This window comes from Monopterus albus, unplaced genomic scaffold, assembly GCF_001952655.1.
Source record: "Monopterus albus unplaced genomic scaffold, M_albus_1.0 scaffold6.1, whole genome shotgun sequence".
NCBI classification, from domain to species: domain Eukaryota; kingdom Metazoa; phylum Chordata; class Actinopteri; order Synbranchiformes; family Synbranchidae; genus Monopterus; species Monopterus albus.
Window position 1 is genome coordinate 5,199,210 of NW_018127886.1, and position 12,307 is coordinate 5,211,516.

Here is a 12,307-nt window from a genome sequence, read left to right on the forward strand (position 1 = left end):
CCTGGGTTGAAGGAAAGCCACGTCTTCTTCCTTCCCCTGACTGTATCCTGTGCGCCTTTCAGAGCCCAGCAGAGCTCCAGGGAGGCTGAGGGCAAGGAGCATATTGGCATCTGAGGTAGAGGTCACCTGGAAGCCGCTGGCCTGGAGTAACAACCACAGACGCATCCTCGGCTATGAGGTCAAACCAGCACATGCCCACATAACATGTAGTGGACAGTGCCAGCAGCTAATGGCATTACTGTGTATCTGATGATCTTTTTGTCTCTAGCAAGCTGATGACGTGTAACCTGTGTATTTTTTGTATGTTTTTAGCTGCAATACTGGGGTGAGAGGGAGAAGCAGGACACAGCCAGTGTAATCAGGACAGTGGGGAATAAAACTTCAGTACTCATCAAGGATCTCGAAGGCAGCAGTACCTATTATATGTCTCTCCGGGCCTATAACAGCGCTGGAGTGGGTCCACAGAGCAACATAGTCAATGTCACAACCAAGAAACCACGTAAGCACTCACAGCATATTGTGGGGACTGTGTGTTTTTGTGCATTGTTTTCCTGTTGTTTTAAAGCTCTGACTTGGTGCGTGGTTCATTTGTTGTGTATATTGATCATTCACCAAAAACTTTTCACCATTTGGACTGAAAGTAGGGCATATTAACTACAGAAGAGCGCCGTGTAGAGTTTTCATTAGAACTAACAGTCAGTGTATAGCTGACACCTAAAAATAGGTATTTACTCGGTCGTAAATTATTTAGATCCAATTTTTGTTTAAGTTTACATCACCTGGCAGGTTTCTTATTACCTCCTTTTTGCAGGCACGTTGCTTCATATTGTATCAATGTGAACAGCATGAAACTAAGGGACGTCATATACCATAGCAGTCCTTTCATTTGACAGGCATGGCTAGTGTTTTATGTAAATGCCAGTTTAATTTACTGTCGCACTGGATGATTTCATATGCAGGCCTAGCTGAGATGATGAGATGTATCCAGCTGAGGTAAAAAAAAACTTCATAATGTACCTTTAACTGTGTTTCTATCCCTCCTTTCCTTCATGTTCTCCCATCGTCTTACTCTAGCACCTAGTCAAGCCCCAGTCAAAATAATGTGGAACACTTCCAACTCCAAGGTCATCCTGAAGTGGGACCAAGTACATGCTCTGGAGAACGAGTCTGAAGTCACAGGATATAAGGTAAAAAGTGGACCATTTTACACAGAAGAGAGTGCGAACTAGCTGCAGCTCTGACAAGTGAATGATTATAGACTGTAACATAATGGAGACTGACAGATATTTCCCTTGCTTGCATCTTAGTCCCACACACGTAAGACACAAGGAAAAGATGCAAGGACAAACTGTGAGGAAAGAGGAACCGAGGGAAATGCATTTTAACTGATAATGAGACGTCCTTTCCTCTGACCCTTCATGTGAATCGTCCAATCACAAACTGATTTCCTATAAAGGGGCGTCAATCCGTAACAGACTTCCACAAAGGATACACTCATGTGTCCTCAATTATAGCTCCTCCAGGCAGCTTCCTCACTCCTCAGAGCAGAAACAAGAGCTGGGCCGTCCTTCATCATGGCAGACCGGAACGACTTCCATGTCAAATGAGGATTGAAAAACGATAAAATAAGTGAATGAGGATTTACCTTCTATCTATTTACTCCATATCAATACACAGTTTTTTCTTATGAGTTTTGACTGCACTCAAATTCATAAATCTACTGATTTTGCTGATAAGTAAGGAAGTGTCTAAACTTCCTGCATAATTTGGAAGCACAGTACAGGAAGACTTATTTCATGTACTTCAAGTGGTTTTGGTATAATATGTAGCTGAATAATATTAGGTACGTTTTAGATTGTTGGCCAAAGTGGAGTGAATGCAGGAAATATAGCATTTATACATGTTAACAGTTGACTGATTATCATCTGTGGCATTTGACTTGTCATAGAAGCATCATTTGTATAATATAGATTTTTAATAATTATTTGCAGGATTTCATTACATGTTGTTAGGAATCTTACTGAAGTCTCATTTAAAATCACATTAATTTCCCATCTCATATATTTAGAATTAAAAACTCACCTGCATCTGCTGCCTTTTATTCTCACTATATTGAAGGGATTATCTGCTTGTGCTTCCACAATACAAAACCAAGCTTCAGCTGAAAAATTGGGATTTAATTACTACTTTAACCATACTTTTTAACTTTTACTTTCTCTTTGCTCTGCTGATATAATGCAGCCACGTTACAGATACCTATTTGGATTCATTTATATTAGCTTCCAAGGCGCAACACATTACTATACATAGAGGGTCATAGAAAGAAACAAGCTAGAACTCAGGGATTCTTGTCAGTGCATCAACAAGAACACTTGGAAACTGCTTATATGATGCATTGTGATTGAAGTGTTTTCATGCCATAGCTCATGTTGTTATTATCTGTGCCTCTCTGCTCCCTGTAGGTGATGTACAGCCAGGACAAACACAGTCGTCCCAGTGTGGTGAAGACCAACACAACCTCCTTGGAGTTGTCACTGCCAGTCAACCAGGACTATGTCATTCAGATTAAACCCTTCAGTGAGGGAGGGGAAGGCAGCAGCAGCCGCCAGATTACCATCCCCAAGATAGCAGGTGAGACACTCCTGACACATGAAACATGAAAAATGATGTCTCAGATGTTCAGATGAGCTAGTTTTCAGTCTTAAAAAAATCTACCTGCAGAAACCCATACTCAGGTATTTAGAGCATGCAAGGAATTATTTTGGCTCTCTTTAATTTGGTTTCTTCTATCTACAGTAAGATGGTTTCTGAGAACTCCCAGAGATGATATTAATCAAAGACGAATGTGTGATTGTAAAAATCTAGCACTATAAACACAATGTATTCTGCAGCTGCATTGTGTTATCTTTTGAAGCTGGTGCCTATAGATATGAGTCAGAGATGCCAATTTCATGAGGGCTTCCACCCCCCCATTAAATATTGGTACATACAGTAATGATGGCTCTTCAAATAAGCAATTTTTTTTTTCTTTACTTAAGATTCTGTAAACAAGCCACAGAATATTTTTTTTTAATCCACAAACTGAGAAGTATATAAACAACAAAATGGACTCAGACATGCAAGGAAAAATATCAATAACTGGCTATTTGAAATTAGTTTTTTTTTCCTTTTAATCAAACTGTCTGCTGCGCCTGCCGCACTAGTCAAGCTCTTTCAAAGTTGCCCCATAATAGAGCGCAGTGCACTAGTGCCATCTATGGTTGTAGCTGTGTACTTACACCACACACTTCTCTCTGTGCATGTAGTTGGCTTGCTGTTTTTTGTACTGATTTATTTGAAACCTTCATGTAAGAGTTCACATTTAAGCCATGTTTAAAGCAATGTGTTTTTCAAACATTTTTAGATCACACCACACAATAAGAATACAAGACCTTTTGGATTTAGATCTGTTTGTATATTTCAGGCTCCATAGCCACAGGGGCAGCCCCAGAGTCCTCTGCATTTCCCTTGGTCAACCTCGCAGCCTTAATCCTCACAGCCAGGACTGTACTATGACAAACATCTGCAGAAACCAGGCGCTACAGCTGCTTATTAAGAGGAGAAACAGCAGGTCAAAGACAGCAAGAGACTGACAGCCACATTTCCCTCTGCTCCCTACCTTACTTACCCTTTCCTCTTCATTCTACAAAGATCTCTTTGTGAGGAGGAGACTTTTCCTTCACCTATCTAAAGGAGTAACTGAAAGGAGGTGGCTCTTTCAGAAGTCTCTTTTATGGACCTGAAAGGACACCATGACTGGGCTGCAGTCTCTTTGAAGGTCTTTATTTTCTCTGCTTCCTTCTAACCAGTGGATATTCTCATATGGTTTTCACCTTGGAGACCCAGTGTTCTGTGTTGCACAATAGGATGTGTACGTGTTTTCTCCGTGGGACTGTGCAGGTTTTGTTCAATGGATATGTACACTCGGTTGGCAGATCATTAGGCACACCTAGCTAAAATTAATGCAATCTAATACAACTGTCCTGCAATAAATCTTCCCTCCATGAACGCGATGATGATCAGTTTTTGTATAAACTGTTTTAGACAGGTATTGATTCAGCTGTTAGAAGATGTATTTTGTGGTGCTGTTGAATTCTGTTGCATCACATTGAAGTCTGTTTCTGTTGCTTTGGTCACTCTTCATATCAATAAGGCCAGGATAAACAGAAACATGTCTCTGTATAATGTAATACAGTTCAACAGCAGCACAAACTACAACCTCAAAAATGATCAGACAGTTTTATTAACAGCTCTACAACCATTTCAACTTGCACTAAACATTTTCACCTTCATAAAAGGAGGACTTACTTCAGGACGGTTGTACTAATTTTAACTCTGTGTACCTAATAAACTGCCAACTGAATGTATGCTTTGTAGTTGACTGTTCTTGGATGGTGGTATTTTATCTGTCTAGGGAAGGAGGTGGTTCAAAGTACTTGCATAGCTCATTCTTAAATGAGTGAAGATATATTTAAACTTGATTTAAGACAACAAAATGGATTGTTTTCCCTCATCTCTCTGGACTGTCTTTGGGAAACGTCCTGAACTGAAGGAAACTGTTACTAATCCTTGCGAAAAGCAGGGAGTTAATCCTCATTGCTTTATGACAAACCAGAAATTAAGACCACTGAAACTTTGCTTGGATTGTGTTCATGCTTTTATGTTACATCACGTTACATTGAAACCTCAGAACTGCCATGACACTGACTGGAACCAAAGGTATTGAGCCACCAGGGTTCAGTTCCATTTGTTGCATCATTGTGAGAAAATGCAGCGTGTACACCTACAATATGACTTCCATTGTAAACAGCAGACTTGTGTTGATTAATCTATGTCTTACCTTCTGTCCTAATCCATGATAGGTTTGTGAAAAAGGCGCACTGAGCAGTGTGAGCCGAATCATTGTACACTGTATGTATGAAATCCTCAGGTCCTAAACGAGCCTTAAGTCTTATGATTATTATCCATGTTTTTAGTATTCAGGAAACATGTTATTTTCCTTCTGTGCTTATCCATGTCGTGTTTTGGCTCATTCATGCTATAATTTATGAATAACTGACCTTACTATGGCTATGTTGAGACTTTTCACCATTTTAGATCATAGTTTTGGGCGTTTTGGGCTCAAACATGCCTTTCTCCTTCGTCTTTCATGATGACCACTGTAATATAGTACAAGTGGCAGTGATTGCTAAGTTTTCTAACTTGGAAATTACAAACTAGGGATGGTATTTTACTGTCAGCTGCTGTTTGGCATGAGATTGGTCGATGTATGTACCTACGTGGCTTAGGATGTCTGATTGGATCAAGCTGCTTTTAATAAACATAATGCCATTTTCCTTATTTCTGTGTTTGATGTCAGAAGAGGCCAAAAGTAGTGTATTTTTTTTTAATGTAAGAGCCGCTTCCTCATTAGGCAACTCAGTCTTAGGTCCACCTTAGCAGATGGAGTTTGCACAGGAAAAATCTAGCAAGTGGGACTTGAGGTAAGGTGTTTTCAGTTTGTGTTACTGTATAAAAACCTGAACCACTACTACTAACCTGACTAAATACTAAAGATCAATGTTGGTATTTAACACAGATTGGGTTTACTGTGTATGTACTGTACAGTATATCTAATTTTAAAATGTTCTCTTAGCTGTGGAATGTAACTGCAGAATTTAACAACTGCTACCAGAAACAGCTTAAAGTTAGTTGAGCTTAGAGACACATACCAGCTGCAATAGGACAATCACATACATGGTAGAAATAAAACTGAAGGATTCCCTTCTCATCTTGTTCTTTTTTTCTTTCCCTCTTTATTCATTTCGAAGGAATGCAAGTACAATGTACAGCAAAGACACAGAACCAAGCAATGGAGAGCAGAAGAGATGAAGCTGCTGTGGAAGAGGAGGGCTGTGTACAGAGAGGATTGGGTTAGGTTTAAAGGTCAGCCAGAGGTCTCCCAATCGAACTGCAGCACCAGGTGCCTCAGCCACAGCCATGTGTCTGTGATTAATTACAGTCTGGTTATTGCCAGACTCCCAGGAGAAAGCTTTATCTGGACAGAGGGAGGTAAGTCAGAGATGGGTCCAAGTTCGATTTGAATATATTTTGTCCCTTAGTGAAGGATGGTATGAGGGATTTCAGTTGGGTATGCCAGATGTTGTTGCAAAGCTCTTCTCCTTTAGGTAACCGGTGCCCCCTAGTGTACATCAAGCCCAAGGCCCTTAACTGCTTCATATCTTCACAATCCACCAAACGCCACCAAATATACAGTACCAGGTAAGCATAGCTGCTATTTTTTTTCCCCACACCTTTCAATTTGACACCCACATCCATCACTGTAAAGGATTTGGAATGTTTCTAAAATATGAAACAGGAATTACATTACACATGTGAACACTGACTGAAAGTTTAGTGTCTGTAAGCCAGGGTCCTACAGTACCGTAGTAATACTTTTATAAACCTGACATGACCATTTGTAACATGTTTTTTCAGTCAAATGAGTATTTTGCATGTATTGATTTAAATACATGACTTTTGTATAAAAATGACTTTAGCAGGGAGATTAGTTTTGCAGGTAATATAAGTGTACCCTAATTAAAGGGAAACTTTGCCATGTCAAGTTTATGCGTTTGACTTTCCAGCACTTTTATAATTAAAAGTAGCTTGTTCATATAAAGTTATTTCATACAAAAACCAGAGTTTGTACAGTTTGACTGCTACCTTAATTGGCACACTATAATACTCTAACATTCATGTACCAAATCACACAACTAAAAGTTCAGAGATGCTGCTCCTACTGTATATTTTATTTATAACACTGCACTGGAATAAGTATTGGAAGGGCTTTGAGCCATGACACAGTTTCCACAGGGAATCTATAAAAATGAAGAAATGTTATAGAAGAAACAGTTATGATAAAACATCAGTTAGCACAACTAAATTTAGGCATTACAGGGAAATTGATTCAAAGCCAACCGATGTGTTAACACACTAAAACGGCGTCACTGGCTGAAATTAGATGAAAATCAAACGCATTGTAGCAGAAGGATCAAAATGTAGCCCGAGTGTCATCGCTGGATGTGGGAATTAAAACCTAATGCGTTGTGTGCTTGGTATTTCACTTGCACCTATTCTGATGAATACTCTTCATATCCTGTTGCATTCCATTTCATAATCCATCATTCATATGAGTTAATATCCATATTAATCAATTACAATCTAATAATGCAAGAAATTATCATGCAGACATCTCATCTACTAGTTTTACTGGTGCAGCAGCCTGTTCTGTGACTTGAACAAAGGTGTGAGCCTGCTTTTATGTACTTATTAAACAAAATGGCCCATGTGGCATCAGACCCTGCTTGAAAGTATAGTATGTAAACCCTGGGAATAGTAAGAAACTGGGCTCATTGTGAAACATGCTCAGAAACTACATTGCCACCGTTTGAATAACAAGTACACTGTACACAGCTCCTAATGTCCAGACATATGCACAGAAGGTACAATCAAAGTTCATCACCATGCAGCAACTCGAGTCATAGCCTTGCATACTGGCCACCCACATGTCATCATGAAATACATTTTACAAAAGTAAAATCTTAAGTGAGACAGATCGAAGGAAGGACAGCAATCAGATCAGCTCCAAGCTTGGTCCTTAAACACTTGAATAAACACTAAGAGAGGACCTCGGGTACAACACACTTCCTTCCAATTAGTGCATCCTCATCAATCAGTGTAATGGGGGTGGGCTATAGCTCATTTGTTCATTTGACTGGCTGCAGGAATGAAAACTAAACATAGAATTGCTTCTGCTCTCACTAAACCCTGCTTCACTGGATGCTGTAGCAGTACTGGAGCTACATGTAAAAGATTCTTTAACTTGTTAACATTTTATAGCACACGCAGTAGATACTTTTTAGCACATCAGGAGTCTGGGGATTTGTTGTTATTGACGACAGCAGGACAAACATGTAAAGGGCATTCCATTGTTTTTTTTTCCAAGTTAATCTTTCTGCATGGGATGCATGACGTGTGTACCATGTAACACGTTATCTTGGATTATCTCACAGTGTGCGCAGATTATCAGAAGCAAACGCCTTCTACACCATTCTCTTTGACCATTGAGGAATACTGAATCAAGTGATTTGAATCTAAAGGCCCTGAGAGCTTTGAGGGGAATTTAGTTGGATTATCTATTTAATTGTTCCGGCTGTTTGGAATTCTGGTGTCATACTGTCGACAACCATGTGATGATTAACTTTTTTGTAGCACATCTGCCAACCACCACTACGCTGAACTTGACTTAATTAATAAAATGTTTAAATAAAAATAAAAACATACAAATTTTAAAGAAGTCCTGTTTCAGATGTGTCTGTGCGAACGCAGGCAAGAGGCTCCAACTGAGCACTACTGGCAGTAGTCTAACAGTAGGGATGGTGAGTGGCAAGCTCAGGTTGGGCACTTATACTTCTGGTCCAAAGGGGGGCACACTCATCTTAGGAAATCAGGACTGCAGAAAAAAATTAAAAAAAAAGAAGAGAGTCAAGCTTAAATCCCCTGAACCTCAAAGGAAGATGTGGGGCTAAAGTGTGGTAGATATTATGTTATGGAGGCAAGATGGCACCTGTACCTCTGATGTTCCATGTTGGTCCTCAGTGGACGATTCGGTTTCCCTGACAACGACTGCCTTTGTCACCTGCATGTCTGGATGCTGTTGCTTGGCTTCCTGTATTGCAATAGCCAGAGCCTGCAGGGAGAGAGTGAACTGTGTTTAAACACTGAGTACAAAAGTCCATACAAGGTGTTTTTCAGATTTGTTTTCTGTGTTATAGCTCCACACTGAAACATTTTCTATGCTTGTAAATAAAGCTTTGTGACAAAAAAACAAAAAACTATACTGACACTTGACTAATAGTTTCAATCATTTTCCAAGCAAAACTAACGGAAAAAACTGTCTCTAGTCCCAGCTTCTCAAATGTGGGAATTTTTTTCCTTTTCTTTGTCATATGATATTGTAAATTGAATATCTTTGGGTATTCTGCTGTTGGTCAAACAAACAAGACATTTTAACGTCACCTTGGGCAATGGGAAGCTATAGTGGATGTAGTTCACTATTTTAATCACTAGATTAACTAAAAATGAAAATAATATCAGCCCTACTTGCACAGTTTTCTTTGCATGTTTAATTTATAAACTTAATGCATCTATTTAGTGTCTGAATTTACTGAAGTAGGCTGATGTTGATCTGTTGCTAATGGTCTGTAGGCTAATGTTTACAAAAAATGCATACAATAGCGTATGCAAGAATCCAGGGTTTAAACACCCACTTTTTAGCATGTCAGTGTCTACATTTAAGGATATTTTATAGTATATTAAGGATAAGTATGTGTAAAATATAAGACACTAAAAACCCTTACTGCTAGAAACATATTTCCTATCTACAAAGGTCCAAAAACTTGCATAACCAGCAATTACCATGCACATGATTGTTTTGGCTTTATTGTTTCATCCACACCTTTTTTCAGCTCACCTGCTCTTGGTCTACATCATCGTCTCCTGTGATTATTATCCTCTTCTCGATCCTTGTCTCCGAATATCCTCCTTTCACTGTCTGTAACACAGATGGGTTTTTTTTTTTAAACTGTATTCATACAAAAGAAATGCAGTACACCGCCTAATGTTGCAAAATCTAGTTTTTATCACAGTTCTTGAGGATGTATGCTTTGCAAGTGACACTTATTCTTGTCTACCTTAGTGACTTGAGTGGTTTCAGAGGTCACGTTTTCAGTGACGAGGATGGGCGAATCTGATGCCTCTCTTCCGAGACTGCTCATATGCACCTGAGAAAGAACAGCCAGCAGTATTAAGCATATTCTGTAAACACACACAAATCATCAGAAATTTAGAGACAGGTTTACAGTAAGTCTTGGATAAGAACATCCAGAGACACACTTATTTACAAATTCGTGGCTTTAAACCTTGGAGAGCAGGACTGAGTGTGCTGCAGGTTGAGCTAAAGCTGGAGAGGTCTTTTCTGTTTGTACTCACAGGGGATACACTTTGTCTTGTAGAATAAGAAACTTCACTTAGGCTAGTGATCCCACGATCCTGAAACAGACAAATTCATTATGTGCCGCCTTGTATTTGAGAACAACCGTCATGCAGCTTCATAACAGTGAACAGTATGGAGGCGATGCGGCACAGAAGTAAAGCTGCCCCCATCCCAAATTGTTTTGAAAAGTGCTGCTGACATCAAATGTAGAGTGAGTACAGCATTTGATGTTCTCTTTGTACTGTTTTCAATTAAATAGAGGCTTTAAATGTTATGCAGATCATTTCATTCCGTTTTTATTAGCATGTTACACAGCATCAATGTTTTCGGAAAAGGGGTTGTTGAAGAACATGCTCATTATTTTCAGTTCTACTTCATTTTTTTTCCATTTATAATATTTCTCACTAAAATGTGTAACTAACCTGATCTGCAAACTCCACTATGGTTGTCATGACCTCTGACCCATTGGGCTGAGTTTCTGTCTTGACGTCTGTCTTCCTCACTGCGGGTGTGGGCATGACATCACTGGCCTCCCTGCTCAGTGGTGTGACAGCAGGGGTGCAACTGGCATCTTTGTGCGACTGCTCTCTGTCCACCGACGATGACACTGGCACTGACCTCTTTGGTTTTTTGGGAACTACAGGCTTGAGAGAAGAAAGAATCAAGTTTTACTTTTTGCTGCTTGAACAAGCTCAAACTCAATATGTTAACTCTATATGTTTCCTTAGTCACTTACTCCTTTCTCTGCTCTTTTGTTAAATTTCAGTGTATCAGAAGCATCAACACATAGTTCTAGCCCTTTACATTTTACAGCTTTTTTTGACAATTCAAATCATAAATGTGATGTGACCACACAAGAAGTTTAACAATATAAATGTATCTGCTCTATTTTTGTTTGACTGAACAGGCAAACTAGAGCTTTTTAAACAGAATTTGCGCCATCAACAGCTCACTTTGGTGGCCTGTCATCACACTTTGCAGGAAACCTGGGTAGCACTAAGAGGGTGATACATTGGTGTTATATGAAGGGGGGGTTGGGGAGGATGGAAATCTGGTCTGACTCATGTTCTTTCAACTAAAGAAACACTGCAGGTATTTCCAAAAAAAAAAAAATTTAACAGATTATGTTCACACCCATATTTAGATTGGCACTGCAGTTTGATTGAAAGAAGACCAACATGCATATTTTTAGGAGGCTAAAAGTAGCATAGTTTTTCTCAGGAGAAGAAGCTTTTAAATTATCCAAACCCGCTTGATAGAAGAACTTTGTCTACCTGCACATCGGATCGTTTTACTTCCGGTCGAGCCTCTTCAGCCTGGATAAATTTGGCCGGAGGGCTGCTGCCGGCTCCTCTGGACAGGGGAGCTGACACTAATGGAGGAGGTGGTTCAGAAGGGCCCTGCTGTTGGAGCAAGTCGATGCCCAAGCACAGACCCCCATCAGGTGACAAATCCCTCTCTCCCAGCTCTGACATGCCCCTGGAGAACTCTTCCATCCCTGTGTGCAGGTCTGTGAGCACTGTGAAATCTACTTCAGCCTCCAAGCTGGATGTAGAGCTGACTGTGATGCTGGAACATTTGCGCTCAATGCCCAGATGAGTTTCCTTGAGGTACAGGATCTCATGGTCCTGGTCATCCTCCGAAACAGAGCCCAGACGTCTCTCCCATGGTTCCCTCTGCAGAAAAGATGGACAGATAATGCAGTCTTGTGTATACTGTAGTGCAGTTTAATACCATATTCGAATTTCATACAATAGGTAGATTTACTTGTATAATCAAAGAATGCAAGCTGGAAAAATGCATTTCTATGTTCCCCTGCTAGTCAGAATTAAAAATTTAGGCCTGTTTTCCAGTATTTACCTACATAAACAAAACAATCAGTTTTAGCCACTGTGTATTTTTAGCAGTTTAAAATTCTGTAATTTGAGTTTTGATAGTGGGGTTTGATTAAAAGTGACATTTCCACAGATTGCCCATAAAAACTACATTGCTAATGAAAACATCTTGAAGAAAAATGTTTTAAATAACTAAGTGTACTTTGTTTACTCATTTCCAGAGGAGCGACAAAAAAAAAGGGGGGGAAAAATAAACATTAGTTGAGGGCAACTCACCGAAGCTTCGCTGAGGGGCTTCTCGTGAATGGCGGGTGTGGGAGGTGTCTCCTATGGAAGAGAAACAAACAACAAGAATACATTAATATAAAACTAATAAAGCAATTCATGGCAACGACAA

General features: G+C 39.7%; 2 protein-coding genes across 3 annotated transcripts in view; one reads left to right on the plus strand and one right to left on the minus strand.

Moving 5' to 3' along the window:
• Positions 1-5,373, plus strand: part of cntn3a.1 (contactin 3a, tandem duplicate 1) — a 73,524-nt gene extending 68,151 nt beyond the window's left edge. For both annotated transcript variants that reach the window (XM_020620453.1, XM_020620462.1), the window contains exons 19-23: positions 63-178; positions 313-499; positions 1,075-1,187; positions 2,463-2,631; positions 3,464-5,373. In XM_020620453.1, coding sequence (XP_020476109.1) covers positions 63-178; positions 313-499; positions 1,075-1,187; positions 2,463-2,631; positions 3,464-3,555 — 677 coding nt within the window. In that variant the 3' untranslated portion in view covers positions 3,556-5,373. The remainder of the gene's footprint in view (positions 1-62; positions 179-312; positions 500-1,074; positions 1,188-2,462; positions 2,632-3,463) is intronic.
• Positions 5,374-5,808: 435 nt separating this feature from the next.
• Positions 5,809-12,307, minus strand: part of LOC109971903 (band 4.1-like protein 1) — a 39,133-nt gene continuing 32,634 nt past the window's right edge. Inside the window, exons 16-23 of the mRNA XM_020620477.1 lie at positions 12,187-12,237; positions 11,350-11,751; positions 10,498-10,719; positions 10,072-10,131; positions 9,774-9,863; positions 9,554-9,634; positions 8,654-8,770; positions 5,809-8,533 (exon numbers count right to left, since the gene is read on the minus strand). Of these exons, the coding sequence (XP_020476133.1) occupies positions 8,528-8,533; positions 8,654-8,770; positions 9,554-9,634; positions 9,774-9,863; positions 10,072-10,131; positions 10,498-10,719; positions 11,350-11,751; positions 12,187-12,237 (1,029 nt within the window). The 3' untranslated portion in view covers positions 5,809-8,527. The remainder of the gene's footprint in view (positions 8,534-8,653; positions 8,771-9,553; positions 9,635-9,773; positions 9,864-10,071; positions 10,132-10,497; positions 10,720-11,349; positions 11,752-12,186; positions 12,238-12,307) is intronic.